General features: G+C 36.7%; 1 protein-coding gene across 1 annotated transcript in view; it reads right to left on the reverse strand.

Annotated features, from left to right (window-relative positions):
• Positions 1-5,866: 5,866 nt before the first annotated feature.
• Positions 5,867-19,536, reverse strand: part of LOC144666321 (uncharacterized) — a 30,172-nt gene continuing 16,502 nt past the window's right edge. Inside the window, exons 12-17 of the mRNA XM_078527720.1 lie at positions 12,557-12,676; positions 11,905-11,995; positions 11,200-11,574; positions 10,283-10,411; positions 9,621-9,854; positions 5,867-6,664 (exon numbers count right to left, since the gene is read on the reverse strand). Coding sequence (XP_078383846.1) covers positions 6,327-6,664; positions 9,621-9,854; positions 10,283-10,411; positions 11,200-11,574; positions 11,905-11,995; positions 12,557-12,676 — 1,287 coding nt within the window. The 3' untranslated portion in view covers positions 5,867-6,326. The remainder of the gene's footprint in view (positions 6,665-9,620; positions 9,855-10,282; positions 10,412-11,199; positions 11,575-11,904; positions 11,996-12,556; positions 12,677-19,536) is intronic.

Below are 19,536 nucleotides of genomic sequence, written 5' to 3' on the forward strand. Positions count from 1 at the left end.
TAATGCCAGGAATAATAAATTATGAATGATGTTATTCTTATGTATGAATTGAATGTTTTTGCATGTTGCATGTTAGGGTTCACGATTTCATCCCAAATTTTTCCCCCGCAAAGACAAAATTTACATTTTTTTTCTTTCTTATCGAAATTAACAGTAAAGAAAAGGTGGGTGAGTTAAAAAAAATGTTCTGCCTCTTAAGCGTAGACTTGTTTATATTTTGTTTAATGGGAAATTTATTTGACAGAAGACCTTAAAAAAGCACAAACACCTCTTCTATATTTAGAAATTTGCCGCTTTTGTTATGGCTTCGTTTCGGCAATAAAATATTCTAAAATTCGAGAGAAGATAAAGTTTATGTATGTTATGTTATGGTCTTTTTGCAACCTTTTGTTTGTTAAGTTTATATTTCGTTTCGTTTATATTTTTTGCTGTGTGTATTTCTTTTGATTTATTGGAAATAACCGGATGATGTTCTCGTAAAGTCGTTAATTTTATTAGAAAACTCAATTATAAAACTTAATTATACGTCATTTTCATTCATTTCTTTCAACTTCATAATAAACAGTGCTCGTTCAGAAAAAAACATTTTGTTATAGACTTACAATCGATTAGAAGTTCAGTTGGGCCATTTTATGCCACAAAATGTAATAATCGCCGCAAAATGTAATAGGAATGGTACGTCTATAATGCTGAATTCGCATGAAAACAACAATTTTTTTTCTGTTACGTGCTGCCCTCTCTAAATAAAGTTGTCTATCTATCTAAATAAAGTTGTCTCTCTATCTAAAAAGTTAATGTCACTGAGCTTGGCTACACGATTTCAAAATATGTATATAAGTTTTAGAGTTATTACATTTTGCGTTATTACATTATGCGTTAGAAAAGTTTTTACATTTTGCGTTAACAACTTTATAACATTTTGCGTCAATGTTATCACATTTTGAGTTTTTTTTTTACATTTTGCGGCGATTTTTACATAACACGGTATTATAGATTCTGTACAATGAAATCTTTTTCTGCGCTTCTAACACTTGAGCTTCTAGAATTTGGGTTGGCAACCCAAATTGAGGAGCATAGACGAGCTTTATTGAAACGCTTTTATCAGAACCATTCTCTGGTAATATTTTTTTACTTGCAAATAAGGTTTCCAAGTAAACCTTGAATAAAAAGGTATTCCTGGTGAAAGCGGAAACTTTTTACTGTATTCCTCGTTATTTTTTTAAAATTCCAGAAACTGACTGTTTTGTTTTGTTTTTGTTTTTATTTCTTGTTCTCCTAACTTCTCGCGTGGGTTTATTGCGCCGGTATTCATGTACCCATATAAAATGTGGGGCCTACTGCTTAACTTTGTTTTGTTTTTTTTTGTTTTTTTTTTTTGGGGGGGGGGGGTTATCTTAAAGTTTTAGAGAAAAACAATTAATTATACTTTTCTATGTTTCTTAGCATAAAAAGTAATTTCCTGACAGTTCGTGGAAAAAAGCTATGGTACACCTTATTTCAAAATGGCGGAAAATACATTATTCTTTTGTTTTCATGTCAATTGGCCCTTATGGCCTAGTTTTAAGCCAACGATTTTTTTTTTGAATTCTGCAGATGCGATAAGGCCCACGAGGGCCAATTAACATGAGGACAAAAAAGAATGAACTCACCGCCATCTTGGAATAAGGTGTATAAGACATTAAGTTTTACCAGAAACCCATAAGGGTTGAAACGTGTAACTGCCTATGATTCGAATTGTACAAAGCGTTTGCACATTCGTTTTCACCAGGTACCATATTTGGAAAATCACGAGAAGCATTTAACCAATCAAAATTATTATATTTGATTAAATGTGCAGCGCGCGCAAGCTCGCGCTCGATGGTGCAATCTTGTTTTTGAACAAGCTGGGCTGGATAGGCACCCACACAGTGGTCAAACGCAGCGCGTGCGCAGTTCATGTGTAATTGCCGCCAAAATTTTCCATACAAAGTCTTAAATTTTCCCGAAACTTTTGCTTTAAAGCCAAACGTTAACGCCGTCCCTGGAAAGTTAAGGTTTATACTCCGCTTATGAATTGAAAATTTGATAATTCATCTCCACTGATTGTCCCAGCTTGAACTGTTCTTTCACCGTACTATTTCTTTAACAATTTCTTGCAAAAGTTTGCCCACTTTCGAGTCAAAAGTTCGAGGCGGCAAAGACCGGATGTGCCGTCAATTTTTGCGTTTGACCGCTGTGGAATAGGCATCGCGGAAATACGTTTTTGTGACGTCAAATTAACTGGTCAGTGGTCTTCGCCATCAGGCTTGCAGTGTTGTGCTTCGCTTGCTTTGCTTCGATGAGTGGTTCGGGCTGGAAGAGGGTTCTTTCGTCCGGGTTTTAGGTAGAATATTCTTGGTACCTCTCGTTTTCTTTAAGTTAGAACCCTTCAAGGGGGTATTTAATATACAAACCACGTTCAAAACGAATAGTGGTACAGGGAAGTCGAGCTAAAATACTTAAGGACGTTCGCGCTAATTGTTCATGCGCATCCCTACTGCGCACGTAATTCATGTCGCAACGCCATGCCACGCCATACTTTGAGCGCGCGCGCTGAGAAAAATTTCTAAGAACATATAGTGTGAGTTGCTGTTCCGCTAGCTTCGCTTGCAATTTGCTCTCTTAAATGGTCGGTGACCCCTACATTTTTCTTAACGGATCACTTTTGTTAATTAATATCTACGTTTTGAGAGAAAATGAAAAAAATCTATCGAATGGAAGTTTAATTTTTTGTCAAACTGACGGTTTGAATTCCACCTTTGAGCTTTCCTTTTCGCCGCACGACAGTTTCAAATGCGTTTTACCAGGGTTAAATTTTTCAAAAAAGATGGCAAAACTAGGAATGATTTACGCAACAGACGCATTTCTACAAAATGTGACTAATATCGTTATCTTCCGTTCACTCATCTTCGATATTTTTAACTATAAACTCTGTAAACCATGCTGAATTACGTGCGCCAATTTTTCGAAATCAGGGTAGTTTTCCAAACGCTTTTTCTATGAAACGAAGTCGGTGACCCCAACTTTGTTTTGCATTTCTGACACAAGTAACTCATCATCTGATCGCAGCAAAAAAATTAAAGAAAGCTATCGAGTAGAAAATTTTCGCGCGAACGTCCTTAACAGGCTTATGATTAGCCTGTGTACAGCCGTGAAATCAAAGAGCTTGAAAATAAATTCCACAAGAGTGCGTAGAGTGCGTATGCTTTACCATAAATAATAGAACGACAACCATGCAAAGACGGGTTCGATCCCCCCCCCCCCCCCACACACACACACACACACCCACTTCTCTCTGTAACACGGCGGGGGATGAACTTGCCTGTATATAGCTTAATAATAAATAATCTGGAACCTCTAACCCCTTCCCCCCTCCAACATAACCACTGAAAATGGTTTAAACCCCTTTTAAAACATGCCTCTAATACCCGAAAACATTTTACGAGGCTTTTTAAGATTGGCAGAGATATGACTGGAGTATCAAGCTATCGTAAAAGGAAGTGATCGTATCAATTTACTGACACATCAGTACAGTTAACGACTTTTATCAGATAATAAAGCTCCAGATAATGGAGTTATTGCAAATGATGTCACATCAGTTACACGATAATGATCGTGCTTGGTCCAAAAAAAATCAAACTTTTTATCGATCTTTTAATAGATTTTTTTTTTTTTTTTCATTTTCGCGCAAAGCGTTGTTAAAGGTTAACAAAGGTGATCCGTCAAAAAGAGTGTGGGTCACCGACAATCGAAGAGAATAAACTGCAAGCAAACCTTACGCAACGGCTCTCAGCCGTTTATATGTGTAGAATTTTTCCTCAGCGCACGCGCTCGATGCGTGACGTGGCGTGTCATCGCGGCATAAATTAAGTGCGCGAAAATTATGCGCATAGAGCAGTTTTCAGTTGAGTGTCGTAAAACTAAAGTTACTACACTGACCAATTACAAGGGCCACTTACAATTCAGTAAACCAATCAAAACTCACAGTAATTACATGTAATCATCACTAAACGCACGAAAACGTGCGCGAGTAAACTCACAATTGGTTTTGGTTTTACTTCTAATTGGCTGAAAAAGTGCCAATCAGTGAGCGTAATAAAGAAAAAGCAAAGTAAAAGCAAATTTCTTTCGACAATCAAATGAAAACCGCTCTAAAAGATAATAATGATTTACTTGTACCTATTTTACGATGTATTCGTCGTACATTTGCAATAAAGTAGTGCTCAGGCGGTACTGTTGTTAACGCTGATTTGTTTGTTTTTCATCCTTTACATGTAAACAAAGCACTTTATGACTATTACTGAGGAAACAGTTAGTTTTGTTTTCCTGCGAGTCTTCATATTTTCCTCGACATCGTCTCGGGCATGACATCGAGACTCTCGGGAAAACAAAACGGTTTCCCTCGGGACCAGACATTAAGTGTTAAGGTCTGTTAAGTAACACAGGAGAGAATTCCATGGAGAGGAAATTGGAACTTCGTCCTTGGGAGAATTAGAATTTCTTTCCAGTGCGACTACTTGTATCGGGCCACTTGGATGGATGTCTCTTTTTTCATAAACAAAACTATGAAGCTAAAAAATACGAACAAGGATCCTACAAAAATATATTTAAATAGCAAAAACAGTTGCGGAAGATGCGAACTTCCTGCGGGAAACTTTTGAGCGGTTTTCAACGATTTCGATTTTGCAGTCACAAATCGAGTTTCCAACTAAATGTGTAGAGAAAACTTAATCATTATGATGAAGATAAGTGGAGTCAGTAGTTTGCATAGGACTTCTCTCTCTGCTTTAATGTCACTGGTCTGTTTACGAACTTTATCCCAAGTGGTAATGTTCCAAAACTGACAAAAGTAGACAAGTGGTGATAGCCATTTTATATCCCTTTGTTATACATCAGTGCATCACCAGGCAGATACGAGCTGAAGAGTTAAAGAAAAAAACGGCCAAAAAAGGAGGGTATGTATATTTTGTACTCGGTACCTAATGGTGTGTACTGCCTTGTGTTATATCAACAAAGATCACCTTAGGTTTTCCCTGTCACGCACGCTAATCACTGAGTGAAGGTGAAAAAAAAAAGCTTTCTATCCCAATAGGTGTAGGCCACTTAACTTCAAGGGCCGAGAAGAGAAAAGGGCGAGCACAATGTAAAAGAATAGGCCATTTCCGAGTTATCCCTCGCCTCTGTTTCAAAGCGAGTCTAAGTGCGAAACCATTCATATAAAAATGAGTTTTGCTTACAGGTCCATTTTCATGCAAATCAAATTCATTTTCATTTGAATAGTTTCGCACGTAGACTCGTTTTGAAACAGAGGCAAAGGGTAACTCTGAAATGGCCTAATGTTTTCTTCTTGCACAGTACTAAAAGCAATGTGTTTGCTTTGTAACGCACGCCATTAAAAACCACTATTACTAATGTGTCCCAGCGTCTTCTTTTATTTCACACTTTTAAAATGTCCATTCTCACACCTGTATACGGTCACTACTTTGAATGAAAGCTGATAACAAATATATCCTACAAGATCACTTATTTGCTCGATTGACTTTGCTATAACACTATATTGGAAAAAATCAAAAAAAAACTCGTTGCCCTAACACGTGACCTAATTTGAAAGAACTTTTGAATAAACTAAAGAATAATCCTTTTAATTTATATTATTTTTAACCCAAAAAGTTTAATTTCACAGTGACTAGTCAACTTACCAGATTTCTAATCAGTATTTAACAGAGATAAAGGATGCATATAACTCTGACTTAATCGTAAATGAAAGCTATTTTTTCTTATCCTTTTCAACTCAAGAACTCAAGAAACGCATTAAAAATTATCTTTTATAGATGAAAAGTTTCTGATAAGCAACTTCACCTCAAACATTAACGATATATACTGACTGTTCAATAAAAGTTGATCAAAAGTTTTCCTGTCACGCTAATGTCACCCTATTGTCACGCCAATGTCATGAATAATTAATTCAGATCAAGTATATTCCCTTAGGTTACTGAGATACATGGTGGGCTGCAGACAAGTTTTATTATAATTATTAATGCTAAATAAGCTACACAATTGTCAATCATTTGCGAAAATAAATTTCTTTACGTTGTCACAATTATAATTTCGAACTGTAACTATTTTGAAAAAGTTTGATAATTATTTCTTATTCAATAATTGCATTGCTCTGATTAAAGTTGTTACAATACTTGGTATTCTACAAATGTTTATATATTTAGTGAAGCTAATGAATTACAGTTCAAGACGTTAGTCAAGACCTGCTTTCCGTTTCATCAGTTAGCTGCCGTTCTCCATTTCACTTATTTTCAGGTGGTTTCGTAGAATATTTCAATTTCGTCTGGTTGAAAGTGATAACTACCCGCCAGGAATGATTCTGTGAATGAACTGCCATAGCTGTTACTAGCTGGTGGATTGTAGGACCATCCAAGATTTGTGTATGAATTTGTGTTTGATGAGGCGTAGTTAGAAATGTAAATATCGAACCCTCCTCCGAATCCTGGTCCATGTCTATCGTGATCGTATATAGCATGTTGGTAAGAACCATGACGTCCTGGTGGCTTGAATGTTACTGGTCCCCATCCTGGCTTGTTCACAAGTGAAAACAGAAAAGCGGTCGAACTGTACGCGTAGTTATTCCTGGAGGCTAATTAAAAAATAATAATGAAAAAAAAAGCATATAAATTGATTCTGAGAATAAGTACGCTTTTGGATTATTTCTTATTTGCGTTTGAGAAGAGGGTGGTAAAGGGTATTTTCGTGATCCGTTATCGGCCCCTTTTTTTTTCCCGTGAAATGTGAAATGGCTATTTTTTTTCTCGTGAATCGTGATTTCTATAGTAGCCATGAACCGTGATTTTCCAAAATTATTTTTTGCGAAATGAGAAATAGATATTTATTTCGCCGTGAACCGTGATTTTTATTCTGTTTTTTGTTATTTTCAACATCCGTCATTACGTAATAAAGACAAAAATAATATTGTGTGACCTGACACGAGAGTGGATTTTGGGAGCACCGCTCTCGAATCAGCGAAACGAATGACGCAGTGGTTAGCTGTTTACTTTACACACACGACATCGTATTATCCAGTGCCCTCAGCACAAATTTTTCTTCAAGATTTCCCAAGAGAATCGCACTAACCCTCCCTTTCATGAATTCAGGCGACCAAAATCTGATGAGAGACTGAGCAAACACACGGTAAGAGCGTTAGACAATGCACCGTCCAATAAGAAACCACCGAGTATAAAGCTGGGACTCTTCCTCTAAATATGTATCAGACCGTTACCCATCGAGGAGAACGGTTAAAATTCAAAGAACAACCTAGATTATCAGAGGACGTGGGAAGAGAAGGCGTGTCTACATCGAGGGACACAGGAGAAAATCAGCAATCCGAATACGATGACGACTCATCCGACAGTGATTCTGTTGATTTTGTAGTAGAGGAAGATGGCGCTGTTCATCATACATAGAACTCAGAGCTTAGTTTTCTTTTTGAAGCTCCCAGAACGCGAGGCGGACGAATAGTGAAAACCTCAAACAAGGCTTTGCTTTGGATGTAACTTTTTAAAATGTAACGGTATGCTACTTATGTCAGAAAAACCTTTTTTTTCGTGAAGCGTGAAATGCCATTATTATTTTTCGTGAATCGTGAAAGAGCCGATTTATTTTTCGTGAAACGTGATCTATACCCCCCCTTTACCACCCTCTGAGAAGGCTTAATATTTGCAGTGCTATTAGTTCTTAATTCGCATCTTTAATTATTAAAAAGATAAACAAACAAAAAAAAGCAAGCAACAGCAGAAAAAAAGAACATTAAAAAAGTGTATTGAATAAAAAGACGTTTAATGCTTAATTCAAAAATTGAAGTAGTTTATTCAAATTTTTTCAAGTTAAACCTATCAAAAAAGTTTTTACGTTGTCGCTCCTCTTTTGAATTCTTCTTGAGCATGAATTGTTTAACTGATATGTTACATTACTACGGAAAGAATACGATTTTTTTACTTGTGGACAGTCAATCAGGACATAATTGGATTTGTTTTGACGGTTAAGCCAGTGCTTTCAAATTAATGTTTGTAACATTACTAAACGTGAAGTCGCCTCGGTATAACGAACAAAAGATAAAATTCTTCCCGAACCCACAGTGCCAAACAAAGTTCTCGATGTCGACGACTGGCTGACACCTTGATCTGGGAAACACGGGGAATATTTACAAAAGGCTTTGTTAATCGCCACCGTGAAAGAACGTTTTACAAACATGTTGCTTGGTTTTATTTGTTTAGTGGTTCAGAAGTTCAGTTACTCGGCCCTGGTATTTTTGTGATATATATTTTCTAGGTGAGTATTAGTGTGGATAACTAGCTACAAGCTGTACCTACAAATGAATAAACTTTGGGTGTGGCATTGCATAGTAGCGAACTAAGAACAAAACTTAGCAGTAACTCTTTCATTCACTTAACCGGTGGGTCAATAAAATACTTGAAGAATTGAATGTTACCAATCACTGGGATTGATTTGTGTTCTACCTTAGCTTTGGCACGCTCAATTGAAAGTGTTTTCTTGATACAGAGTCGCTTATTACAGAGCTTCTATCAAAGTCATGAACGGGTAACCAAAACAAACAAAATACATATATTTGATGCAACAGATATATTTGAATTTCATGGCCAGTACAACAAGGCAGTAAAAATATTTAACGTTTCTCAGGGAATATGAACTGACGCGTATATTATGCTCCTTTTTATAAAATTATTGAAAAAAAATAAGATGGTTTCCGCCGAACATTCGAGCAATACAGGCAAAAATAAAGTTACCACAGAGATCTCATAGCATGGTAACAGTTTCAGTACAGCTAGCAAAAAGCTACCAAAACTTTAGCTTTCAAGCTGAGCCCGCCAGAGAAATATGGATTTGAAATTATCGACACATTTTAATTAAAACGGACGTTTCACGCCAGTTTAAAACAAAATGGCGCACGTTTTAAACATTTTTACGACGTTTGACTTTAGTTTTCTCGAGAATGCTTTAGAGTTTAATCACGGCGTCACTAAGACAAATGAATTTCAGTGAGATGTTTCAAATAGTATATAAAATGTTACTGTGCTATGAGTAGGTTTTTGGCACTTAATTTTTTCACTCATTGCTCGAACTTTCAGCGGAATCCGTCTTAAGTCTTTTTGTTACGTTTATTTAGCGAAGAGATAGGCTTCCTTATAGAATCAGCTGAACAATTGTCCAATTGTGAGTGAAATCAATTTTTAAAATATGTGTACATTTAGCGTCGTGAACTGTGTTTTAAGAGTCAAGATCTTAGACCGACTTGTGAAGAAACAGCTAGCAATTAGATTTTGTGTTGCAAACATTTTAATTACAGTTTGTTTTGCTAATAATTTTAACTATAAAAATTATTTGCAAAATTAAAAAGGTGACGTTACTCTAAAATAGTTCCTCGTTTTCAAATAACCTTCTTGTAACCTAACCACTTTCTTCACGATTTTGGACGATTTGTTGAAGATAAGGCAATATCGAGGTTTATTTTTGTGATTCTTTTATTAACTTTTATGCATGCGCGTTTACTGAGAGATAAACATAGTTATATCACTTACTCCATGAAGTGCTGGTATATCCTCCAAATATGTACTGGCCAACGCGAATTATGCTTACAGTAGGTCCTTTGTTATTACATTGTCCGTGAAAAGTTGATGCCGCCCAGCCATCCACTGATGCCCTCCAACAGCGTTTCCAGTCAGACAATTTGCCTTGAGTAACCGGTTTCAGCCAGTTGCTTAGGGTAAGCAAGTGGTTCTCGTCTCCTCCAATAATGTTTGAAAGTTTTAATCCTTAATGAGAAAAAAAAAAGCTAATAAAAATGCTTTTTGCTAAACGTTTACCAAGAAAACCTTGCATTCAATATATAGATTCGCCTATTTTAAGTTGGATGAATCCATTTAAACTTCGTACGTACAAAGGTGGGAAAGTGGGAGATTAGCGGTGGCCACCCTTTTTTTTCACAAATTATAATGGAGAATCTCACTTTGTGAAGCCGATTATTTCACGTAAGCGTTCATTTTTCAGTCGTAACATTTTGATTTCGACTTTCCTTTAGAGGTTGCAATACTTTCATTTGATCATTTGCGTTTTCAATCATTCCATATTTTTGAGAAGAAATTTGACCTTAAGTTTCATTTTCAGGAGTATTTTTCTTGCTTTTATCAGGCAGTCATTGGTTTAAATTAAATTGAAGTGAAAAAGTGCTTTTAATTCTTACCTGCATAATAGCACGCATATCCATCGACAGCGCCACCGTTCGTACATTTGCACGAATACGATCCGCGTTTATTAACACAGGTGGCGAGTAGACCACAGTAATCTGTCCTTCTTTCACATTCGTTAAGATCTGTTGAATGGATAATATTCAGTATCACTGCATTTCACTTAAAGAAGTTTATATATCTCAACAATGGTTCGATTTGAGTTAATGAAGTATTGCATGCAGCCTTATAATGTCTAACTCTATAAAAAAATGGAACAGATAATTATTGTCTTGAAGCCCATACATGAAATGTCCCTATTATATTATCTGCCATCCACACATGACATATATCCTGTATTATTATTCAACACATGCGCACGCTGCCCACATATGGTCAAAATGTTAACGTTATCTGTCATCCGTACATAACAGATATCCTGCGATATACGTAGGTTGCGAAGATTCGTCCGAAAACTTGTAAAGCGCTGCATAAATACGGGTTTTCTATCTGCAAAAAGTGTTTCGTTGACAAATTGTTGAATAATAAAATAATTATCCTGCTCAATCTTGCGGAATATCATCTGATTTTAGCCCACTCGGCCTACGGCCTCGTTGGCTAAGTATCAGGCGATATTCCGCGCGATTTCGCAGGATAATTGTGAAATATTTGGAAGTGAGCGCAAGAAGACATGTCCGACATCTTATCAAGCGCTGCAGAAACACTGACAGTTATTAAGCCGTAAAAAGAATAAAGCTCCTTTGTACTTCTTAGTACTTAATTTGTATTTATTTGATGTTTACAATGTCGGACATATTAAAATAAGGTTTTAAATGGTCCATCCCCAACGCTACCTGCCCACAATAAGCATGTATGTCAGGATTGTAATAAAACAGTCTTACTGCGCTGGTCTTGAGACAATGCTATTTCTTACCTTTCTTACAAGTATACTGATGACAGTCACTACACTTGACGTCGTTCCACTCATAACTGTACTTTACACCAAGTGCGTGAACACAATCTTCATCTCTAAAGTTGTTAGGCTGGTTCCTGGCCCAAGCGGTGAAATTGCCAGGACCGCGGTCTGCCCAAATGAAGTCACCCTCTGTCAATTTGTCGTTCAATCCCAGCCAGGATTTCTCAGCATTGTGTCTATGCTGGATGAATACGTTTTCCTCGTTGTTGTTTACATCAACCAGCACCGAATTTTCTTCGCGGCATTTTGACAATGCTGTTGTCCAGTTAACGCATTTCTTACTTGTCAAGTAGCAGAATCCGTTGAAATAGCTCCATCCTGGTTTACATATATCTGCAAAAAATACAACAAGTTTTTCTTCTAATATTAATGGAAAGGAACATTTTATTTATTTCGTTAAATTATATGTTAAAACGTTTTTTAAATTGATTTCATTTTAGGAAAATGCTTTGAATTAAGCACAAAAAATTAGCACAAAAATGATGTTGAATGTTTTTCTGGTGGTGCCATTTTTTAATTTCTAGCTTACAACACACTCTATATAAATCTGAAACTGATCCATCCTCTCAGAGAGAAGTAGACTGAGTCAATGCACTGTACGTTATCTGTAAGAAAATAAACCAATATTTGACATCAACACAAGGTACGAGTCTCATTACTAACCTGTAAGGACCGCATAACTCACTGACACTGGGTCATATCTGGTCTCGTACAATTCCTTGACACACAATCTAAATCCAGAGGCATTCATGTTCTACAAAACAAACACAAAGTTGACAAAAATGATCTGCAACCTGGGAAATAAACACAAAATTATGCACTTAAATCAAATTTGTTGCACGCCTTTTATGCTGACCTGAGTAGTGCACAGTGACCAAAACGCAAAGATATTTGAACGTTTTGGGCAAGTAAGAAATCGAAACAGTGATTTCGGGTTCTCGATAACGCGGTATCCATTTTAGAGACGATTCCTAGAACGCGGTATGATATTTTTAACATACTAAAATTTCAAATTTTCAGCGGCCAAAACAAAAAAACGACCTGTTTCTAGAACACAAAATACTCCTGAGTACTCCCCCGGGATATCTATTCACTCCTCATCAGTCACAGTTTCTAGTGGGGGCATTGCCTTGTAAATACTATACATGTGACTGGTTAAAATTAAGTTTGACAAAGTAGCGATCATAGCCGTTTTACTTGTAGTGGGGCAAGCAAACTTGTAAACCATACTTGTAAAAACAAATACAGTTCAGTTCAGTTTAATTCACATCAATCAAATAATTAATATCTTATTATAAAAAACATAAACTTTTACCTCAATCCACGTAGTAATACCGTTATGAACTGGAGCCAAGTTTCCACTTTCAGTTGTGCTATGATTGGCTGATACCAGAACTGTTGGTGTTGAGTTATAACTTCGTGTAAAATGCACAAACTGTGTAACGGAAACAAAATGATTGATCCTTCTAAACCTAATAGCGGAGCTCCTCAGCGCGCGCCAGCGCGCGGAGCGGAGCACCATGGGTAATGCGGGTACGAGAGAATTTTTGTAAACCCAGGAGGCCGAAAAAATTTGGTGCGTACGCCCGACCGCGCGCGCGTACAGACTCTCGGGGAGGGGGAGGGGAGTCCCAAGGCAACCCAAGCAGAGGGGGGAGGGGAGACAATCTTCTGCCTCCTTCGTTAGCCAGAAATGAGTGAGGTAATCGACTAAGATCTTTGATATTGGACATCCATTTTATGGTCAATTGACAGCTGTCAAAACAACGTATCCGCTGACCAGTATCACATGACCATATCGCGGGCTCAGGTTTAGAACTAGTCAAGGACGCGTGTTTTTTTGAAGTTGACCGCTGACCAAGTGATAGCATTGCTATTGGTCCGCGGGCGCAAGTACTTTTCCATGGTCAGTCCATTTAGATTTACATGAAGGACAAAGTGAACAACCCGGTCAGTTTGAAAGCTGAACGAAGCACAAGGAGAAACCGAGCAGGAAAAAGAAATGTCTACGTAAATATTTCTCGGTCTACCCCGTCTAAAGGCTTTACACATCATGGAAGTTATGGCAAACGATAAGGGCTTACGGGGAGATCCGAAAAAATGGCACAGGTGGAGAGCGAGCGAGTTTCTACCGTTTCGGCGGCTGACCAGCTCTAGTAATTGAGCTAAACGCAATTAACTGAAGTGAAGGAAAAAAGAAGTGTCAATAGCTACACGGATGGAAAAGGCTGAAATAGACCTTCGCAGATAATTCAAAGGTCGGTGGTGCTGGAGTAAGTTATAATTTATAGCTTACACATATCATGTACTACGCGGTTGGATAATAATACGAAAAACTGCGGCCGCTTCGCCTCCGATTAATTCATGAGCTGGTTGAAAGCTTTGCCCTGCTGAATTGCTGTGAATTGACAAGCATTCTCCGACTTCAAATATGAGGTAACAAACTTTGACTTTACTGAATACGCTAAGTCCATGTTTTTTGTGAAAATCTGTAATTATATGCTTACACATGTACTACGCGGTTGGATAATACGAAAAACTGCGGCCGCTTCGCCTCCGATTAATTCATGAGCTGTTAATGACTTAATGTTTTTATGATTTAAACTCCCAGCTAAACTTAGTGTTTTTAGTTTTTTTAATTCATCTATTTATTCTTATTTACTCGCTGTTGGAATTCGTTTGAACGAACTATTTTAGGGTCGTGGACGAATACGCTAAGAGATCGTTACGTTGCGAATCTCTTGCGTTGACACGTTTTTACCACACCTTAGCAGAAACAAAAAAAAAAACTCAGTTTATTTCCACATAAAACTATCTTAGTTAATTATTTTGAGTAATTTTATAAAACACAATTGTTCGCTCTACTTGTAATTCATGCCATTTTAGACACTGTATGCAGCTGTGTATGCAAACTTACATTGACTATCACCATGACAGTGTTGAATGTGTATCTTTGCAATGGCAATGTTTTTTCTATACAAGTAAGTTAACAAGAAATCTCCAAGTAGAAAAGCTAAATATCCCATTGTAGGAAGGAAGGGTCACTACACTGAGTGTATAAACGAAAGAGGCTAATATTATTATATTTGATGAGATCCATTAAATAAGACAGAATTTTTTATAAATTATTTTTATAAACAGGGCCATTAATTAGAGCTAGTGTGGTGGTTTTTAATAGATTATTATGTCAATCCTTCTTTTAGGTAGTGTTATATTCTGCCATTAAGCCGCAATGAATGAACAATACCTACTGGCTACAGTCAAGTTTTGTTGAACTTGGTATAGAATGCTCTGTGCAAAGTGGACAACAGCAAAGTAAATCAGGTATCTAGTTTATATTAGTTATAATTGAAATATGTTTTTATTCAGTTTCGTTCTTTTTTTACCCAGCTGCTTTAATCTGCATTTGGTTGCTGCTGATCTTCTTACTTTGTGAAATATTTGCATTCATTATTCAACTCCTCAATGGAGGTTGCCTATTCACCGAGTTAGGATTTCAAATTGGATTTCGAGTTAGGATTTTGAGTTGGATTTACAAGTTCGATTTTCCAGTTGGATTTCTAGTTGGATTTCGAGTTAAGATTTCGAGTTGGATTTCAAGTTAGGATTTCGAGTTGGATTTTCGAGTTGGATTTTGGAGTTGGATTTCGAGTTAGATTTCGAGTTAGGATTTCGAGTTGGATTTTCAAGTTGCTTACCGTACTAAGCACTCCGGTTAGCCTACTATACACGCCAGTTAGCTTACTATGCACTCCGGTTAGCCTACTACACACTCCTGTTAGCCTACTATTCACTTTGGTTAGCCTACTATGCACTCCAGTTAGCCTGTTTATGGTTAGCTTTCAATAATTGTAATGGGTTTTGCTTTGTCAAAAAAAATCCAACTCGAAATCCTAACTCGAAAATCCAACTCGAAATCCTAACTCGAAAATCCAACTCGAAAATCCAACTCGAAATCCTTACTCGAAATCCAACTCGAAAATCCAACTAGTAATCCTAACTCAAAAATCCAACTCGAAAATCCAACTCTAAAATCCAACTTGTAATCCTAACTCAAAAATCCAACTCGAAAATCCAACTCAAAAATCCAACTTGAAATCCTAACTCGAAATCCTAACTCGGGAGTTAGTTTGTCTCTCTTCAATGACATTCAAAACAACTACAATGTATTAGTAGACAATTTAAATAATTAATATTTCACTAAAAGTATGTTTTCATGAAATGCCTAGATCTTGTACCAGAAAATATCTATACCCTATCCTCACTGTGGAAGGTTAAATGGTTTGAATGTCACCTCCCCTCACAAACTCCTCACAAATTCCAATGTGTGGTTATGGCAGAAATCCATGGCCAGCTCATCCTCAGTGTATGAACCAGTGAAACAAGGCATCAAAGAGCCTCAAAACAACATGGAGCAGGAAAACAATAGCTTCAAAACAGACATTTTTCACAGGTTCTTATACCAAGGAAAACCCAAATATTCAGATCCATCCCATGTAAGGTCAATGGAAGTTCCAAAAGGGCTAGCGGGAGGGGGAGGGGGTTGATTAAAGGCCAAACCTTTTAATTACCGGTAAGAGGGGGTGTTAGGGTTTGCAGTGATGCTTTGAGTTTATTAAAATATTTAGTTGACTTTGCAGTTATCAGTAAAAAAGATAGTCTGTGCTGATCCATCTCTGTTAAATATCTAATGGATCCTTTTGCATCCAGTGGTTTGGCTTCAGTTAAACAAGCTCAAGTTAAGTGTTTTGTTTTATAAATTATTGATATTGATGACAATTAATCAATTTTAATTTAATATGTGGCATTTGACTTTTTTCAGGGTTAATATGAGTTGCAGAGTTTGCAGTGCCACAGACACAAAAACAGACAAGGACAATTAAGGACATAAATAGAAAACAGGAAAGATTAAATCCAGCTCGATGTTTGGGTGTCGTCATGATGCTATTTTTAAGAGACTAGTAAATTACATGTAAATTAAAATCAAGAAAAGCTGCAAATAAGCAAAATTTAGATTTTAAATGTTAACCTATTTACAGTGTACTTCAGAAAACGACTTCTTGATTGATCTGTCACTTTCACATCTTGTTAGATGTAACAAGGGCATTATGAAGTGATCTTTTCAAAAATATGCAGCGAAAACAGTAACAGCAGAAATGGTGGTAGTTTAAAATTGCTATTTTCAATGTTTTGACTGGTAAGAAACCACATGTGACCAAGCTAAAATCTGTTTGGCAAGTTAACATGACCTGCAAGTGTCCAAATGTTTTGAGCCCTCAACTACACAGGACTTACATGTAGTTGTCTAATTATATGATAAGATCTTTGGTTGACTTTGGGGGAGGTAGTGGAGTTACAAAGCAATGTAATTATTTGAATTTGGATTAGTTATGCTGAAACTGGTGGTACTGTAATTCTAAAGTATAGGTGAGTTTAAAACCGTTATTGCAAGCAGTATACATTACCAATTTCATTCTTATGTATTGTATGCTGTGTACAATTTATAAGAACAGCTATATTTTTAAAATAAGTGAAATATTCTAAAGCCAGATAAAATTTGCAGTATCCATAAGGTACTATGTAGCAACCAAATTGTGACTCACTTGCTTACTTTGTGAACTCCATGACAAATGGGCAACATGACTCCATAAAGATGTGGACAATAATACAAACAAATTTTTAAAAGAGTAGTCAAAGTATTGATGTTATATTTTTTCTTGCATAGTTTTATACACAAGCAGACATGATTCTATTTTTTTTCTGGGTAATCAAATAACAAAACTGAGTTTGAGACTCACAAACAATATTCTAGCTTCCCAGAATTTTTGCTTTTTTTCTGTAAGTGAAGTGAAACCCCTTAAGATGAAGGGGAGTCAAAAGACATGTAAAAGTGAACAAGGTGCTATCTTCTTCTTTTCTTTTTTTTTTTTTTTTTTTTTTGGGGGGGGGGGGGGGTTGGCGATGGGGTGACCCTGTTCGGTGGAATGACAGAATGTCACTTCTTTGTTTCCGGAGTTAGGTTCACCCCTGTTTGCTCGCAGTTAGCTTTATTCATCTGGTTTGCTTGCGGTTAGCTTTCACTCTAGTTTGTTTGTGGTTAGCTTTCACTCCGGTTTGCTTGGAGTTAGCTTGGTTTGGGCAACATGCTGTAAACCATTAGCTATAACCTCTGCCATTTCCATTCAAAATTAAAATATAGGCAAATAGTGAAAATGAAAATGAATAAATGAGTGAATGAAAAAAATTAAAATCAACCTTATTATAAATGTAGATGTTTGTTATTTCCTTTATACTCTAAATGTAAAGTGATTTTTTCTTTCTTTTAAAGCTGGTAAAGCAACAACAAAAATGCCTAATTTGCCATGTGATATGCCTATCTACCCCGACATGCAGCCCTACTCCTCCCTCCTTTTTTCTACATGAAGGTAACATAATTGCCCGTTTTGCAACATAATTTCCCATCCAGACTTCTTTATGATAATGCTTTCGGTGGAATTATAACATTTTGATTGATTTTGTTTGTTCTCTTATTTGGTGTTGCTGTACACGGTACCCGGAGGGGGGGATGGTACTCCCATATAAGAGCTATGCGGGTATGTGCCGCTCAACATGCATGGTATGCTTTTTGTCTCTCTGACTCTGAAACAGGGTATACAAATCACCCTTTTGACTCTGGAACAGGGTTGATTGTTTTCCCAGAATCCTGATTAAACACTATCAAGTATATAGCTATGAAACTCCGCTCCTTTCATCGCTTTATCTCCAAGCCACAGACGAAGTCAAGTGAGAGCTTTGTGATGTACGGTAGTGTTTTTATATCTATCTTCATATATTTCCATTGTGGATATTGCTGGAACAGGGTACCTACTTTGCAGTGTTTGTCTGGAACAGGGTCGCAAATTGAACCATTTGTCTCTGGAACAGGTCCAGAGTCTCAGCAACGCAACGGCACACCCCCATAGTAAATTTTAGGGAGTACCCCCCCCCCCCCCACCCCGGACACGGTAAAAAAGAAATAAGGAAAAATGTCAATTACCGTATTTTCTCGATTAAACGCCCCCGGCGTTTATTTCAAACTTGGCCCGATAGGGCCGGCGTTTATTTGAATTTAGGAGTTTTGTTAAGCCCTATGTTTCTAAGAAATGATTTTAATTCATTCTTTTTGACAGCTATATAATTAGACATTATTTTTAAAGCATATTAAACCGTTAATAATTGTGTAAGGGGTTTATTTTCAAATACAACTTGGAGACCCGGCGTTTATTCGGGGCCCGGCGTTTAATCGAGAAAATACGGTATTATGTATTAAAAAAATAAAACGAATATAAAATTCTTAGCCCTAAATTTTTACAATGGCCAGAATTCAGAGTTCAATAAAGTGCAAAATAATTAACTGGGGAGCTCCGCTTTTAGGCTTGCCTAAATTTATATATTAGCCTTTTAAGTGAGCGTCCGTGTAAGAACCGACCACTCGATTTTCGGCCCAGAACAGAATTCCTTCAAATTTTCTGTGCAAGACAATTGATCCATATGATAAACAAAAATAGCAATATTTTGGCTTGTAGTGTTATTTGTCAATATTTTTGGCGATGATTGCTGAGAACGATCAAAAACCGAAAAAATCATCCTGTTTCGAGTCAAATTTAGGCGTCGCGCTCAACGCGCTGAAAAATTACTCTTTAACGCAAATAAAATGAAACTTGTATATTATTTTATTTTATGTCTTGTCTATTAGTTCATGTTAAAATATTTGAAATCAGTCTTAACAAAAATTAATTATGATTTTTTTTAAACACCCCATAAAGAGCCATCGCAAAAATCACGCAAACATACTGTTGGTTAGAGAGGTTTTTCTCAAAAGTTTAACGCGATCTAGAGCCCTGGACACTATCCACGATTAGTACTAGGGTTGGTGTATTAGAAACAAGAAAAAAATTTTTGGGCACTAAGCTTTTTGAATTTTAGGAGTTTTATCAACAAGGCCTATTTTTAACGGTCGTAACGCGCGTCACGCAATTTCTTACTATTGTGTTTCCTATCTTTCCCACATAAAACAGTTGTCCGAGGGAGCAAATATTTTTGAAACTAGCTTTCTGCTAGGAAAAAGGTATGGACAATCCTAAATTTATCAAATATCGCCCCAAAAATAAGAATTAAGAAGGTTAAATCATGAGCGGCTCCGGTATGAGTTGTCTTTAGTTCCGTCTTTAACTGTGCAAAAAGCTTCGAAAAGCGGTTTCCGTGATTCGGTAATCATAAATAGGGAAAGAACTGCGAAAGAAACCCTTAATAATT

This window comes from Oculina patagonica, chromosome 9 (genome assembly GCF_052425735.1).
Source record: "Oculina patagonica isolate OP01 chromosome 9, crgOcupat, whole genome shotgun sequence".
NCBI lineage: Eukaryota > Metazoa > Cnidaria > Anthozoa > Scleractinia > Oculinidae > Oculina > Oculina patagonica.